Raw genomic sequence first — 17994 nt, forward strand, 5'->3', positions numbered from 1 at the left:
CCAGCCAGTTCTCTATCCACATCAATACTGAACCCCCAATACCGTGTGCTGATCGTCCCCAATCAGTACCCCGTTCCTGCCTTCTTCCCATATCCCCTGACTCCGCAATCTTTAAGAGCACCGATCTAGCTGTCTCTTGAAAATATCCAGAGAACCGGCCTCCGCCGCCCTCTGAGGCAGAGAATTCCACAGACTCACAACTCTGTGTGAAAAAATATTTCCTCATCCCCTTTCTAATTGGCTTACCCCTTATTCTTAAACTGTGACCCCTGGTTCAGGGCTCCCCCAACATCGGGAACATGTTTCCTGCCTCTAGTGTGTCCAAACCTTTTATAATCTTATATGTTTCAATAAGATACCCTCTCATCCTTCTAAACTCCAGAGTATACAATTCCAGCTGCTCCATTCTCTCAGTATATGACAGTCCCGCCATCCCGGGAATAAACTTGTGAACCTACACATGAATGCCCTTCCTCAAATTAGGGGACCAGAACTGCACACAATACTCCAGTTTTGGTCTCACTAAGGCCATGTACAACTGCAGAAGGACCTCTTTGCTCCTGTACTCAACTCTTCTTGTTATGAAGGCCAACAGCACCTCATATTCCGTCTGGGGTCCTTGCGCCCTTATGGCATCAACATTGAATTCCCCCAATTTGGCTAGCCTGTGCTGTCCCCTCCCCTTCCTTCACCCTCTAGCTGTCTCCTCCCACCCTCCCATCCGCCCGCCCTCGGGCTCCTCCTCCTCCCTTTTTCCTTCTTTCTTTCCCCACCCCCCATCAGTCTGAAGAAGGGTTTCGGCCCGAAACGTCGCCTATTTCCTTCGCTCCATAGATGCTGCTGCACCCGCTGAGTTCCTCCAGCAATTTTGTGTACCTTTCTTCACTACCTGCTGTACCTGCATAATTACTTTTATTGTTCCATACAGTGAAAAGCTTTTTTGTTGTGTGTTATCCAGTGGAAACACAATGCAGCTGCTCCTTGACCTACAATGGACAATAGGCGCTATTTTTATGAGCCCTATCTAGCTCTCTCTTGAAAGCATCCAGAGACCCAGCCTGCACCGCCCTCTGAGGCAGAGAATTCCACAGACTCACCACTCGCTGTGAGAAAGCGGCTAGGTACCGATAAACCCATCGAAAATATCGTAAGCCGAAAATGCATTTAATACAATGTGATCACGTTAAAGATAGCGGAGTCAGGGGATATGGGGAGAAGGCAGGAACGGGGTACTGATTGTGGATGATCAGCCATGATCACATTGAATGGCGGTGCTGGCTCAAAGGGCCGAATGGCCTACTCCTGCACCTATTGTCTATTGTCTATTGTGACCGGAAGTGACGTGCGGCTCGCTGCAGTTGCCCAACGTTTCCACCATCGTAAAGTCGAGATATTGTAAGTCGAAGCATCGTAAATCGGGGAGCATCTGTACTTGATTACATTCGAGTCATCCACAGTGTACAGATACATATTGAATCGGCCCATCAAGTCCACTCATGGCTGATCTATCTTTCCCTCTCAACCCCATTCTCCTGCTTTCTCCCCATAACCCCTGACACCCGTACTAATCAAGAATCTCTCGATCTCTTCTGAAAAATATCCGCTGATTTTGTCTCCACAGCCATGATAATGAATTCCACAAATTCACCACCCTCTGACTAAAGAAATTCCTCCACATCTCCATAGTTGAATAAAGGGGACTATGAAGGCATGAGAGAAGAGCTGGCCAAGGTAGACTGGAAAGGGATCCTAGCAGGAATGACGGTGGAACAGCAAAGGCAGGTATTTCTGGGCATAATCCGGAAGACGCAGGATCATTTCATTCCAAAAAGGAAGAAAGATTCTAAGGGGAGTAGGAGGCAACCGTGGCTGACAAGAGAAGTTAGGGATAGAATAAAACTTAAAGAAAAGATGTATAACACAGCAAAGAGTAGCCGGAAGCCAGAGGATTGGGAAACTTTCATAGGACAACAGAAGGAAACTAAACGGGCAATACGGGCTGAAAAGATGAAGTACGAAGGGAAGCTGGCCAGGAATATAAAGAAGGACAGTAAAAGCTTCTTTAGATATGTTAAGGGAAAAAGAGTAGGAATATCAAATGTGGGTCCCTTGAAGGCAGACACGGGTGAAATTATTATGGGCAACAAAGAAATGGCAGAAGAGTTGAATAGGTACTTCGGATCTGTCTTCACTAAGGAAGACACAAACAATCTCCCAGTTGTACTGGAGGACAGAGGATCTAAGGGGGTAGAGGAATTGAAAGAAATTTTCATTAGGCGAGAAATAGTATTGGGTAGGCTAATGGGACTGAAGGATGATAAATCACCTGGACCTGATGGTCTGCATCCCAGGGTCCTCAGGGAGGTGGCTCTAGAAATAGTGGACGCATTGGTGATCATTTTCCAATGTTCAATAGATTCAGGATCAGTTCCTGTGGATTGGAGGATAGCTAATGTTATCCCACTTTTCAAGAAAGGAGCGAGAGAGAAAACGGGGAATTACAGACCAGTTAGCCTGACGACAGTGGTGGGAAAGATGCTGGAGTCAATTATTAAAGAGGTAATAATGGGGCATTTGGATAGCAGTAAAAGGATTAGTCCAAGTCAACATGGATTTATGAAAGGGAAATCATACTTGACTACTCTTCTGGAATTTTTTGAGGATGTGACAAGTAAAATGGATGAAGGGGAGCCAGTGGACATAGTGTATCTAGACTTTCAGAAAGCCTTTGATAAGGTCCCACACGGGAGACTGGTGACAAAAATTAGAGCACATGGTATTGGGGGTAGGGTGTTGACATGGATAGAAAATTGGTTGGCATGCCGGAAGCAAAGAGTAGTAGTGAACGGGCCCTTTTCAGAATGGCAGGCAGTGGCGAGTGGAGTGCCGCAAGGCTCGGTGTTGCAAGGCCACAACTGTTTACCATGTATATTAATGATTTGGAAGAGGGAATTAGGAGCAACACAAGCAAGTTTGTGGATGACACAAAGCTGGGTGGCAGTGTGAACAGTGAAAAGGATGTCAGGTGGTTGCAGGGTGACCTGGACAGGTTGAGTGAGTGGGCAGATGCGTGGCAGATGCAATATAATATAGATAAATGTGAGGTTATCCACTTTGGCGGCAAAAACAAGGGGGCAGATTATTATCTCAATGGGGTTAGGTTAGGTAAGGGGGAGGTGCAGCGAGACCTGGGTGTCCTTGTACACTGGTCACTGAAAGTTGAAGAAAGCTAATGGAATGTTGGCCTTCATAACACGAGGATTTCAGTATAGGAGTAAAGAGGTTCTTCTGCAGTTGTATAGGGCTCTGGTGAGACCACATCTGGAGTATTGTGTAGTTTTGGTCTCCTAATTTGAGGACGGACATCCTTGTGATTGAGGCAGTGCAGCGTAGATCCACGAGATTGATCCCTAGGATAGCGGGACTGTCTTATGAGGATAGATTGAAAAGACTAGGCTTGTATTCACTGGAGTTTAGAAGGATGAGGGAGGATAGAAACATAGAAACATAGAAAATAGGTGCAGGAGTAGGCCATTCGGCCCTTCGAGCCTGCACCGCCATTCAATATGATCATGGCTGATCATCCAACTCAGTATCCTGTGTACCTGCCTTCTCTCCATACCCCCTGATCCCTTTAGCCACAAGGGCCACATCTAACTCACTCTTAAATATAGCCAATGAACTGGCCTCAACTACCTTCTGTGGCAGAGAGTTCCGGAGATTCACCACTCTCTGCGTAAAAAATGTTCTTCTCATCTCGGTTCTAAAGGATTTACCCTCTGTCCTTAAGCTGTGTCCCCTTGTCCTGGACTTCCCCAACATCGGGAACAATCTTCCTGCATCTAGCCTGTCCAATCTCTTATAGAAACATATAAAATTATAAAAGGACTGGACAAGCTAGATGCAGGAAAAATGTTCCCAATGTTGGGCAAGTCCAGAACCAGGGGCCACAGTCTTAGAATAAAGGGGAGGTCATTTAAGACTGAGGTGAGAAAAAACTTTTTCACCCAGAGAACTGTGATTTATGGAATTCCCTGCCACAGAGGGCAGTGGAGGCCAAGTCACTGGATGGATTTAAAGAGTTAGATGGAGCTCTAGGGGCTAGTGGAGTCAAGGGATCTGGGGAGAAGTCAGGCACGGGTTATTGATAGGGGACGATCAGCCATGATCACAATGAATGGCGGTGCTGGCTCGAATGGCCTCCTCCTGCACCTATTTTCTATGTTTCTATGTTTCTATCTTCCTAAAGGAATGTCCTTTAATTCTATGACCTCTGGTCCTAGACTCTCCCACTAGTGGAAACATCCTCTCCACATCCACTCTAACCAGGCCTTTCATTATTCTGTACGTTTCAATAAGGTCCCCTTCTAAACTCCAGCGAGTACAGGCCCAGTGCCGTCAAATGCTCATCATCTGTTAACCCTCTCATTCCTGGGATCATTCTTGAAAACCTCCTCTGGACCCTCTCCAGAGCCAGCACATCCTTCCTCAGATATGGGGCCCAAAATTGCTCACAATATTCCAAATGCAGCCTGACCAGCGCCTTATAGAGCCTCAGCATTACATCCCTGTTTTTGTATGCAAGCCGTCTTGAAATAAATGCTAGCATTGAGTTTGCCTTCCTTACTACTGATTCGACTTGCAGATTAACTTTTTGGAAATCCTGCACCAGCACTCCCATGTCCCTTTGCACCTCTGATTTCTGGATTCTCTCCCAATTTTTAAATAGTCTACTTTTATTCCTACTACCAAAATGCATGACTCCACGTAGGCTCATTGGGCTGTCCTGTACATTCTGTACTAACTGGGGCAATTGTGTTTGTGTGTGTGTGTAAGGATAGTCTTGCGGAGCAGTGTGTAAAATATGTATTTCACTGTACCTTGTACACGTGACAATATATTGAACCATTGATCCATTAAAGCTGGGTGGCAGTGTGAACTGTGAGGAGGATGCTATGAGAATGCAGGATGAATTGGACAAGTTGGGCGAGTGGGCAGATGCATGGTAGATTAATGTGGATAAATGTGAGGTTATCCACTTTGGTGGCAAAAAACAGGAAGGTAGATTATTATCTAAATGGCGTCAAGTTGGTTATAAGAGAGTACATCGTGATCTGTACATCGAGTACATTGTAGAACTAGGTGAACATAAATCAACTTACATGAGCATAACTTGTGGAGTACCTCAAGGGTCTGTGTTAGGTCCAAAGCTTTTCATAATATACATTAACGACATATGCAAAGTATCAAATATACTGAAATTGATTATATTTGCCGATGATACGAATATTATTTGTTCCGGTGACAATTTGAAGCAGCTTTTGGAGGTCATCACATCAGAAATGAATAAATTAAAACAGTGGTTTGATGTCAACAAATTGTCTCTAAATTTAAGCAAAACAAAGATTATGCTATTTGGAAAACATAAAACAAACCCTCAAGTACAATTGAAAATTGATAACATAAGTATAGAAAGAGTATATGAAAAAACATTTCTTGGTGTGATCTTAGACCACGAAATCTGCTGGAAACCACATATAAACCACGTCAAAGCAAAACTGGCAATATTGAGAAAATCGACACAATCTGGACCACAAATCATTATATACTCTACAATACACTCATATTGCCATATCTGAGTTACTGTGTGGAGATAAGGGGTAACACCTACAAAACCAACCTACAGCCGTTATGCACATTACAAAAAAGAGCAATAAGAATTATCAATAACGTTAGATATCCTGAACATACCAATTTATTATTCTTAAAGTCACATACACTGAATTTATGAATGCGCAAATCATGTACAAAGCAAGAAATAATTTACTTCCAGGAAATATACAAAAAACTGTTCATGGAAAGACAGGGTGGGTGTAATTTGAGAGGGGAACATAATTTAAAAAAACTCAATGTCAGAACAACTCTTAAAAGTATGTTCATAGCAATCTGTGGGGTGAATTTGTGGAATGGTCTGGAACGGGAGATAAAACATAACACAAACATAATTCAGTTTATAAAGATGTACAAAAACACTTTTTTAAAAGGATACTGGGATGAGGATAGGGGATTGTGAGTGGAATATTTGTTATACTGATTGTATTGGGAAGGGTGATTATAGGGTGATGGGTTGTATATATGACTAAGATACTGCATAGTATATGAGGGGTTTTTCTTTTCTTTTTTCTATTTTTCTCTCTTTTTGTATGGCTTTGTAAATATTTGATTAGTGTATAAATGTAAATAATTTGGTGTACATAAAGCTGCTGGTGTACATATGGTGTACATATAGCTGCTGGTGTACATATGGTGTACATATAGCTGCTAAATTTGTATAAGATAATTACAAGCAGTTGAATAAGGGGTGGGAATTAATAAGCTTTGGCTTCTTCCTGCTCCTTTTCGGACACATACGATTTCATTTATTTACAGATATTGTTTATGACACTTTATAAATATTCTTGTTTTGTTTTTTGTATGCTGTTTCACACTTACTTTTTATTCTTTTATTCTGTTCGAAATAAAGAATTAAATAACTAAATCAATAAATCTGGGAGTCCTTGTTCATCAGTCAATCAGTAAGCATGCAGGTTCTGCAGGCAGTGAAGAAAGCGAATGGCATGTTGGTCTTTATAACAAGAGGAGTTGAGTATAGGAGCAAAGAGGTCCTTCTGCAGTTGTACAGAGCCCTAGTGAGACCACACCTGGAGTATTGTGTGCAGTTTTGGTCCCCTAATTTGAGGAAGGACATTCTTGCTATTGAGGGAGTGCAGCGTAGGTTTACAAGGTTAATTCCCGGGATGACGGGACTGTCATATGCTGAGAGAATGGAGCGGCTGGGCTTGTACACTCTGGAGTTTAGAAGGATGTGAGGGAATCTTATTGAAACATATAAGATTATTAAGGGTTTGGACACGCTAGAGGCAAGAAACATGTTCCTGATGTTGGGGGAGTCCAGAACCAGGGGCCACATTTTAAGAATAAGGGGTAAGCCATTTAGAACAGAGACGAGGAAGTCTGTGAGTCTGTGGAATTCTCTGCCTCAGGCCGGTTTTCTGGATGCTTTCAAGCGAGAGCTAGATAGGGCTCTTAAAAATAGCAGAGGCAGGGGATATGGGGAGAAGGCAGGAACGGGGTACTGATTGTGGATGATCAGCCATGATCACATTGAATGGCGGTGCTGGCTCGAAGGGCAGAATGGCCTCTACTCCTGCACCTATTGTCTATTGTCTATTTATAAAATAGTCTACTCTTTTATTCCTACTACCAAAATGCATGGCTCCACATGGATCCAATGGGCTGTACATTCTGTACTAACTGGGCCAATTGTGTTTGTGTGTAAGGATAGACTCATGGAGCTGTGTGTAAAATATGTATTTCACTGTACCTTGTACATGTGACAATAGAGAAACCATTGAACCATTTCATCCATTAAATGCGTGTGGCATTATTTCTTCAGATGACCCAAGGAAATACCCCCATCTCCTGCGCTTGCTGAGTGAGTGTCAAAGATCTTCGATGCCGTTCCTCGTGCCTTCATTTACCTGCCTCTTGCCCCCGGGTGGGTTGATGTACAGTACACTGTCAGGTAAGAAACGCTGTCCTAAACCTCTCCCATCCATGCACCCGCCCAAATTTTATTGTAAGTGTAGAAGCTGGTTTATGAAGGAAAGCCTCAAACTGCTGGAGTAACTCACCGGGTTAGAGAGCATCTCTGGAGGACATGGATAGGTGACGTTTTGGGTTGGGACCCTTCTTCAGATTGATGACAGGGGTAAGTGGGAGGGGGAGGGAGACTTCACATGGACTCACGGTGGCGCAGCGGTAGAGTTGCGGCCTTACAGCGAATGCAGCACCGGAGACCCGGGTTCGATCCCGACTGCAGGTGCTGTCTATACGGAGTTTGTACATTCTCCCCGTGACCTGCGTGTGGTTTTCTCCGAGATCTTCGGTTTCGTCCCACATTCCAAAGACGTACAGGTTTGTAGGTTAATTTGCTTGGTATAAAATGTAAAAATAGTCCCTAGTGGGTGTAGGATAGTGTTAATGTGCGGGGATCGCTGGTCAGCGAGGACCCGGTGGGCTGAAGTGCCAGTTTGCGTGCTGTATCTCTAAACTAGAAGAGTATGGGGCAGGACTGCAGAGATGCTGCCTGACTTACTAGGATACTCCAGCATTTTGTGTCCAAATTTATTATGAATATGAGTGGAGTTTAGTTTATTGTCACGTGTACCGAGGTACAGTGAAAAGCTTTTGTTGCGTGCTAACCAGTCAGCGGAAAGACAATACATGATTACAATCGAGCCGTCCACAGTGTATAGATACATGATTAGGAATTAATGTTTAGTGCAAGGTAAAGCCAGTAAAGTCCGATCAAGGATGAAAGAACTGCAGATGCTGGAAAAATCGAAGGTCGACAAAAATGCTGGAGAATCTCAGGCAGCATCTATGGAGCGAAGGAATAGGCGACGTTTCGGGTCGAGACCCTTCTTCAGACTGAAAAAGAGGGGAAAAGAGGAAGAGGCAGAGTCAGTGGGCTGTGGGAGAGCTGGGAAGGGGAGGGGAAGGAGGGAAAAAGCAATGACTACCTGAAATTGGAGGTCAATGTTCATACCGCTGAGGTGTAAACTACCCAAGCGAAATATGAGGTGCTGCTCCTCCAGTTTGCACTGAGCCTCACTCTGGCCATGGAGGAGGCCCAGGACAGAAAGGTCAGATTCGGAATGGGAGGGGGAGTTGAAGTGCTGAGCCACCGGGAGATCAGGTTGGTTATTGCGAACTGAAGAATTGACCAGGGAGTTACGGAGGGAGCGGTCTCTGCAGAAAGCCGAAAGGGGAGGAGATGGGAAGATGTGGCCAGTGTTGGAGCTGGCGAATATGTCGGAGGATTATCGGTTGTATGTGACGGCTGGTGGGGTGGAAGGTGAGGACAAGGAGGACTCTGCCCTTGTTACGAGTGGGGGGATGGGGAGTGAGAGCAGAGCTACGGGATATAGTGGAGACCCTGGTGAGAGCCTCGTCTATGGTAGAAGAGGGGAACCCCTGTTCCCTAAAGAATGAGGACATCTCCAATGCCCTGGTGTGGAACACCTCATCATGGGAGCAGTTGTGGCGTAGACGGAGGAATTGGGAGTAGGCGATGGAGTCCTTACAGGAAGCAGGGTGGGAAGAAGTGTAGTCCTGTTAGCCATGGGAGTCAGTGGGTTTATAGTTGATGATAGTCCAAGGGTCACCAATGAGGTAGATAGTAGTTCAGCACTGCTCTCTGGTTGTGGTAGGATGGTTCAGTTGCCTGATGACAGAGACCCGGGATCGAACCTGTCTATGTGGGTGCTGTCTGTGTGGAGTTTGCATGTTTCCTCTGTGACCCACCGTGGGTTTTGTTTAAATGTGGTGACTTAATAGCTGCCCATTGCGATCTTACAGGTCACACTGACCGGATTACGGCGGTAACATGTTTCCAGAAAGGTCTTCAAGCAATCACTGCATCGAGGGACGGAACTTTAAAAATCTGGGACCTCATCAGTGGCAAAGCATTGCATACAGTGCACGGAGTTGGCAAGGACATAGACTCCATAACACTGTGCCTGCAGAATACACTGGCGGCTGTAACTGAGGACAACGCTCTCCAGGTGTGGGATATCCACACTGGAAAGCAGATCTTCACAGTCACTGGCTCCCTGGACCACCCCATAGTTCGGTCAGCTCTCGACGGACAACACCTGTTGGCCTTTTACGACGGAAGCCATTTTGTTAAGGTAAGAATATTGTGGCCATTTTGTTAAGGTAAGAATACGAGGCACCTCAAGAATACTCCCACAGCAAGGCGTGTTCCAACGCAAGGCACCTCGTACAGTTAACCGCGGTTGTGAAGGTTTCTCGGTGGCACAGCGGTAGAGTCAATAGACAATAGGGGCAGGAGGAGGCCATTCGGCCCTTCGAGCCAGCACTGCCACTCAATGTGATCATGGCTGATCATCCCCATTCAGTACCCCGTTCCTGCCTTCTCCCCATATCCCCTGACTCCGCTATTTTTAAGAGCCCTATCTAGCTCTATCCTGAAAGCATCCAGAGAACCGGCTTCCACTGCCCTCTGAGGCAGAGAATTCCACAGACTCACCACTCTCTGTGAGAAAAAGTGTTTCCTCGTCTCCGTTCTAAATGGCTTACTCCGTATTCTTAAACTGTGGTTCTGGTCTCCCCCAACACCGGGAACATGTTTCCTGCCTCCAGCGTGTCCAAACCCTTAACAATCTTATATTTTTCAATGAGATACCCTCTCATCCTTTTAAACTTCAGCGTGTACAAGCCCGGCTGCTCCATTCTCTCAGCATATGACAGTCCCGCCATCCCGGGAATTAACCTTGTAAACTTACGCTGCACTCCCTCAATAGCAAAGAGTGTAGAGTAAGTAGTCGCTGCCTCACAGTGCCGGCTGTCTATACGTGGTTTGCACGTTCTCCCGGTTGGGTTTTCCTCAGGTTCTCCGGTTTCCTCGCTGACATTGAGAGGCCAGGTTGTTGTGCTGGCACCATTTGGTCAGTCGGTCGATCTCACTTTCTATACTCTGACTCATCACCATTTGTAATTCATCTCACTTTTTTTTTTTCTTTCTTTTTTTTACACCCCGTTACCAGATCCTGGTACCTTTTATTTATTTATTTATTTATTCCTTTATTTTTAATTACTATTGCGCCTTATGCTTATAATAGTTCCAAAAACAGACTTGGTTGGTAGTCCCCTTTCTGCGGAGTTTAATGTTATAATGTTATAATAGAGCGATTGTTTCTCCTTTCTTTTTCCTTCTTTTCTAGGGTCTTCTTTCTTTCTTTACTTCCTTCTCTAACTTCTTTTCTAAGGGGCTTTCTTTTCTCAACACTCTCTTGCACCTTCACGACTCTTGCGCACTTTCTTTACTTTCTTTACTTCTATCTTTTTCTTAAAGCTCAAAAAATGAAGCGGTACAAAAAATGTATTAAGACATATGTGTTGTGTAGTATTGTAATTTACCGTACTTCTAATAAAAAAATAAAAAAATAAAATAAAAAATAAAAAATAAAAAGTAATTCATCCCACAACGGTGGTGTCGACGGCGAACTTGACGATGTAGTTCGCAATGTATCCGGCTACACAGTCGTGAGTATAGAGTTAGTACAGCAGGGGGCTGTACTGATGGTTATTGAGAATGAAGTGTTTCCGCCAATGTGGTCTGTGGATGAGTAAGTCGAGGATCCAGTTGGAGTATTGTGAGCAGTTTTGGTCCCTTAATTTGAGGAAGGACATTCTTGCTATTGAGATAGTGCAGCGTATGTTTACAGGGTTAATTCCCGGGATGACGGGACTGTCATATGCTGAGAGAATGGAGCGGCTGGGCTTGTACACTCTGGAGTTTAGAAGGATGAGAGGGTTTCTTATTGAAACATATAAGATTATTAAAGGTTTGGATACACTAGAGGCAGGAAACATGTTCCCGATGTTGTGGGAGTCCAGAACCAAGGGCCACAGTTTAAGAATAATGAGTAAGCCATTTAGAACGGAGACGAGGAAACACTTTTTCTCACAGAATGGTGAGTCTGTGGAATTCTTTGCCTCAGAGGGAGGTGGAGGCCGGTTGTCTGGATACTTTCAAGAGAGAGCTAGATAGGGCTCTTAAAGATAGCAGAGTCAGGGGATATGGGGAGAAGGCAGGAACGGGGTACTGATTGGGGATGATCAGCCATGATCACATTGAATGGCGGTGCTGGCACCTATTGTCTGTTGTCTATTGTCTATTGTCTATTGTCTAATGTCTATTGTCAGTTGCAGAGGGATGCGCAGAGACCCAGTTCCGTGAGCTTGGTAACCAGCTTGTGCAGACTGGCGGGTTAATTGGCTTCTGTAAAGTGTGTAGGAAGCCGATGAGAAAGTGGGAACCAATGTACTGCTCACCGCTGGTCGGCATAGGCTCGATGGGCTGAAGGGCCTGTTTCCACCCTGTATCTCTAAACTAAACCAATGAAATGTTCGTGCTTTCAGATTTTTGATGTGTCAAACTGCTGCAGATTGTTACACCAAGTGGATATCACTCCAGAAATCGATCCCATTCACAAGGATCACACTATATTAGTGTCGGAATATTCATTGAGAGATCAAGTTCTTTTTGCCTATCGGTAAGTGTTCAACCAACGCTTCCACCCATGTGGATTACAAGCACCTTGTATGTTTCTTTGTTTAAAAAGACACGGAGTTGTGGAGTAACTCAGCAGGTCAGGCAGCATCTGTGGAGAACATGGATAGGTGACGTTTCACAGAGTGCTGGAGTAACTCAGCAGGTCAGGCAGCATCTCTGGAGAACATGGATAGGTGACGTTTCACAGAGTGCTGGAGTAACTCAGCGGGTCAGGCAGCATCTGTGGAGAACATGGATAGGTGACGTTTCACAGAGTGCTGGAGTAACTCAGCGGGTCAGGCAGCATCTGTGGAGAACATGGATAGGTGACGTTTCACAGAGTGCTGGAGTAACTCAGCGGGTCAGGCAGCATCTGTGGAGAACATGGATAGGTGACGTTTCACAGAGTGCTGGAGTAACTCAGCGGGTCAGGCAGCATCTGTGGAGAACATGGATAGGTGACGTTTCACAGAGTGCTGGAGTAACTCAGCGGGTCAGGCAGCATCTGTGGAGAACATGGATAGGTGACGTTTCACAGAATGCTGGAGTAACTCAGTGGGTCAGGCAGCATCAGAGGAGTACCTCTTGCCTGATGGGAGAAGAGGGAGTGGCCAGGGTGCGACTGGTCCTTGATGATGCTGCTGGCCTTGCCGAGGCAGCGTGAGGTGTAGATGGAGTCAATGGAAGGGAGGTTGGTTTGTGTGATGGTCTGGGCTGCGTCCACAATTCGCTGCAATTTCTTGCAGCCTTCTCCATCTTCCTTTGTCTTATTTCTTTTCTTTCCTCTTGCACTTCTTTGGTAGTTTAGGGGTCTTTTCTTTCCTTTCTTTTATTTTACTTCTTTTTCTTCAATCTCTCCTTTTTTCTCTTTTTTTTTGGATTCAGGTTTCGATGTTAAAAATGAAGCTGTACAAAAATTGTATGACTGTCATGTTGATTGCCTTATTCTTGTACAATTGCTGTTCCCAAACCGAGCTGTGGGCCGTTGGTGACAGTGCAAGCTCGGTACTGGGCAGTCATTTTACTTTGAACTTTCAGATCCTCTATTGGATCTAATTGTTTATTTGTGGCTTTGTCAGGAGTGGGAAGGAAGGCATGGTGCTGAGTTCTAAACAAGGGAAGGTAGTGACCAAGCTGCCTGCCCGCGATGCTGCAGCTTCCGTCCAAGGAGTGGCCGTCACCAAGGACTACTTCCTTCTGGTCTGCAGGTGCGTACTGGGTCGCACCAAGCACTCGTTCAGTGGTCGACACGGTGGCACAGCGGTAGAGTTGCTGCCTCACAGCGCCGAGACCCGGGTTCGACCCTGACTACGGGTGCTGTCTGTACGGAGTTTGCACGTTCTCCCTGCGTGGGTTTTCTCCGGGTGCTCCGGTTTCCTCCCACACTACAAAAGAAGTACAGGTTTGTAGGTCAATTGGCTTCGGTAAATTGTCTCCAGTGTGCAGTGTAGAATTAGTGTGATCACTGGTCTGCGTGGACTCGGTGGGCTAAAGGACCTGCTCCTGCACTGTATCTCTAAACAAAACTAAACGGAACAATACAGTTATAGTCCTACAGCACGGAAACAGGACAATCGGCCTAACTCCTCCATGCCCGCCGAGATGCCCCATCTAAGTAAGCTCGTCCCATTTGGCCCACATCCCGCTAAAACCTTCCTCTGGGCGGCAAGGCGTGGCGGTAGAGTAGCTGCCTTATAGCTCCAGAGACTGGGCCAGGGACTATTGCAACAGTGGGACTAGTGTAGATGGGGTATGTACAGTAGGTCGGTGTGGGAAAGTTGGGCCGAAGGGTCTGTTTCCACTCTGTATCACTCTGGGACTCTGAATAAATGAATAAGACTTTATTGCCACATGTAACAAGTCACGGTGATATTCTTCGATTTGGAATGTATGCAAAGAGTCTCCACCTAAAGGGCAATGACAAAGTTACAAAGAATTCAATTTTAATGCAAATCATTTTATAAAAACGATTCCATTTGTGGTCCCCGTTAGTTCTCGGCAGTCCCCCCTTGACTCTGTGTCTCTATGATAGAGTTTGAATGAGAGCGCTGTGTATATTTGTGACTGCTCTGCTCACCCATCGGTAACGCCCTTCCCCGTGGTGTGTCGTTGCTCCAGGTATCCGTGCTCAAGGCTGCGCCAAGTCCTCCACATCGAGCTCTTTGGGGTGAAGAGCCGCGCCTACGTGCGCACGGTGAGCAGCTGCTGCGACCATCGCCTGTCCTTCCTGTCCGTCAACCACTCGGGTTCCCACCTCCTGGCGCTCAGCTCCTCGCGCCAAACAAACATCTCCACCATCCTCTCCTGGAACCTGGAGACAGAAGACCACAAGCACCTGGCGGAGTTCTCGTCTGCGGCCATCGGAGGCAAGTGGGCTCCCTCCAACACTTACGGTGGCGCAGCGGTAGAGTTGCTGTCCTGCGGCGAATGCAGCGCCGGAGACCCGGGTTCGATCCCGACTATGGGTGCTGTCTGTACGGAGTTTGTACGTTCTCCACATGATCTCCGAGATCTTTGGTTTCCTCCCACATTCCAAAGACGTGCAGGTTCGTAGGTTAATTGGCTTGGTGAATGTAAAAATTGTCCTCAGTAGGTGTTAATGTGCGGGGATCGCTGGTCGGCGCGGACCCAGTAGGCCGAAAGGGCCTGTTTCCTTGCTGTATCTCTAAACATAACTAAACTAAACTTTTTTCCTCCCATTCCGAATCTGACCTTTCTGTCCTGGGCCTCGTCCATGGCCAGAGTGAGTCCCACCACAAATTGGAGGAGCAGCACCTCATATTTTGTTTGGGCAGTTTACACCCCAGCAATATGAACATTGACTTCTCCAATTTCAGGTAGTCCTTGCCCTCCTTCCCCTCCCCTTCCCAGCTCTCCCACAGCCAGGCAGGGAAATCGCTATCAAAACATGTGGGGGGGACACAATTTCTTGGCGGCCGCATGCAAGCGCGTGCTTGCGCACACACACAAGGCTTCGGCCGTGGGCCCTGTGGTCGGTAACATCGGGAGCTGACCTGATTGGTGACCGACTCCGAACTCCAGCAACAGCAGCTTCGTCCGCCCCGAATCATGGGGCTTGAATCGGCCCGTTGGCGGGGGCTTTCATCGGCCGGCGGAGGCTTCAACATCGAGAGCCTCGATCGCCTCGATGCGGCAGTTGGATGTTAAGCCGCGCCCGGCACTGAAAGGCCCCGCGAACGGGCCAATTCAGCCCTTAGAAAGCGTCTGATAAAGTACGGATTACAAAACATGGGGGGGGGGGGATTGTCCCCCACCTCTCAAAGCAGGAAGGGGTGCGTGTCCCCCCACCCCCCCCCCAGGATTTCCGCCCATGTCCACAGCCTACTGTCTCCGCCTCTTCCTTTCTTCCAACCGCCCCCGCCCCCCTCCCACATCAGTCTGAAGAAGGGTCTCAACCCGAAACGTAGCTCCATAGATGCTGCCTCACCCGCTGAGTTTCTCCAGCATTTTTGTCCGCCTAAAATTACTGCGTGCCTTCTTCACAAATCACTGCTTGGATAGATAAGCGGGGACCTCATTGAAACTTACCAAATGGTGAAAGTCCTGGATAGAGTGGATGTGGAGAAGATGTTTCCACAGGTGGTAGAGTCTAGGACCAGAGGCCACAGCCTCAGAATAAAAGGACGTACCGTTAGAAAAGAGATTAGTTTAGTTTAGTTTAGGTTTAGAGATACAGCGCGGAAACTGACTCTTCGCCCCACCCAGTCCACACCGACCAGCAATCCACACACATTAACAGTATCCTACGCACACTAGGGACAATTTGCACTTATACCAAGCCGATTAGCCAACAAACCCTTACGTCTTTGGAGTGTGAGAGTAAATCGAAGATCTCGGAGAAAACCCACGCGGTCACGGGAGAACTTGCAAACTCCGTACAGACAGCATTTTTTTTTTCCGTCGCTTCATAGATGCTGCCGCCCCCGCTGAGTTTCTCCAGCACTTTTGTCTACCTGTAGTCAGGATGGAACCCAAGTCTTTGGCGCTGTGAGGCAGCAACTCTACCGCTGCGCAACCGTGGCTCCCTTGCAAGTGGACTCCCACAAAACATTACTGGATGCCTTCTTCAAAAATCATTGAGGTGTTTAGGGTTGTCAACTTTCTCACTCCCAAATAAGGGAGAAAACGTCAAAATACAGGACAAATTCCCAACGGCAACTCGTTGACAGACTCGGCCGTTGCTGGGTGAATGATGAGTTGGACCAGGTGCTGGACTGCACACAAAGCCCAGCCGGCGGGCCAGCTGAGGAGTTTTGGCCTGGGCACCCCATCCAGCTCATGAACCGATGATCGGCCACGAGAAGGAGTCAGTGGTGTCGGCGGTAAGCGAAGGTTCGAAGGTCGGACAGCCGGCTGGGCTGCCGACCGACGGGGCTACGGGCGAGGCGCTGCTGCTGCTGCACTCCATGGGCTGCACTACGTCGGGATGGGTGAGGTGGGGCCAGACGCGACGCTCCGACCCAACAATCCCCTCGACCCGAGTGGTAGCAGTCAAATACGGGACAAGGGCGGTCCCGTATGGTCAAACCAATTTAACCAATATACGGGATGTTGCATCTAATACGAGACAGTTGACAATCCTACTGGCTAGACAAAATGTGCTGTAGAGACTCAGCGGGTGCAGCAGCATCTATGGAGCGAAGGAAATAGGCAACGTTTCGGGCCGAAACCCTTCTTCAGACTGATGTAGGGTGGGGAGAAGAAAGGAAAAAGCTGTCTACCTTCGATTTTCCAGCATCTGCAGTTCCTTCTTAGACAATCCTACTGATCCTAGACTCTCCCACTAGTGGAAACATCCTCTCCACACCCACTCTATCCAGGCTTTTCACTATTCGGTAAGTTTCAATGAGGTGCCCCCTCATCCTTCTAAACTCCAGCGAGTACAGGCCCAGAGCCGACCATATTCTCTCAATATTGCAGGGACCTGCCTTGACCTGCGTTTCTGCCTGGCCGTCTGCAAAGGGGAGAACTTCCTGAGGGTGTGGAACATCGCCTCCAGGATAAATGACCAGTCCCTGGCCATCAGTACCAGTAACATGAAGAGTGCTGACGGGATCGTGGACATCAACCCCATGAAGAACAACTCCAGGTGAGGAATCAATCATAGTGTCATAGTCATAGAGTGATACAGCACGGAAATAGTCTCCTCAGCCCAACTTGCCAACAACATGCCCCATCTACACTAGTCCCACCTGCCAGCATTTGTCCCATATTCCTCCAAACCTGTCCTATCCATGTACCTGTCTAACTGTTTCTTAAACGTTGCAATAGTCCCAGCCTCAACTACCTCCTAAGTTCATAAGAGATAGGAGCCGAATTATCAGCCCATCAAGTCTACTCCGCCATTCAATCATGGCTGATCTATCTCTCCCTCCCAACCCCATTCTCCTGCCTTCTCCACATAACCCCTGACACCCATACTCAAGAATCCCTCTCTCCCCCTCCCTCTCCCTCTCCCTCTCCCCCTCCCCCTCCCCCTCCCCCTCCCCCTCCCCCTGCCCCTGCCCCTGCCCCTCCCCCTCCCCCTCCCCCTCCCCCTCCCCCTCCCCCCCCCCCATCCATCCATCCATCTTGGTGTAATCAGAATTTTAGGCCGATGCCAGCAAGCATGTCTGGACAATCATCTTCTCACCGTCCCGTCCCTCACCAACAGGAGCAGCAACACGACGCCTCTCAAACCCACCACAGCTGACAGTAATCGGAGCATTTCCGGGATGGTGGGACTGTCATATGCTGAGAGAATGGAGCGGCTGGGCTTGTACACTCTGGAATTTAGAAGGATGACGGGGAATCTTATTGAAACATATAAGATTATTAAGGGTTTGGAC

At 47.2% G+C, this 17994-nt stretch overlaps 1 protein-coding gene across 1 annotated transcript in view; it reads left to right on the forward strand.

The window, feature by feature from the left end:
* LOC116971613 overlaps positions 1-17994 on the forward strand; it is a 55861-nt gene that overhangs the window by 12147 nt on the left and 25720 nt on the right. The window contains exons 4-9 of the mRNA XM_033018849.1: positions 7457-7585; positions 9424-9755; positions 12013-12146; positions 13225-13353; positions 14264-14511; positions 17087-17255. Coding sequence (XP_032874740.1) covers positions 7457-7585; positions 9424-9755; positions 12013-12146; positions 13225-13353; positions 14264-14511; positions 17087-17255 — 1141 coding nt within the window. The remainder of the gene's footprint in view (positions 1-7456; positions 7586-9423; positions 9756-12012; positions 12147-13224; positions 13354-14263; positions 14512-17086; positions 17256-17994) is intronic.

This window comes from Amblyraja radiata, chromosome 3 (genome assembly GCF_010909765.2).
Source record: "Amblyraja radiata isolate CabotCenter1 chromosome 3, sAmbRad1.1.pri, whole genome shotgun sequence".
Taxonomy (NCBI): Eukaryota; Metazoa; Chordata; class Chondrichthyes; order Rajiformes; family Rajidae; genus Amblyraja; species Amblyraja radiata.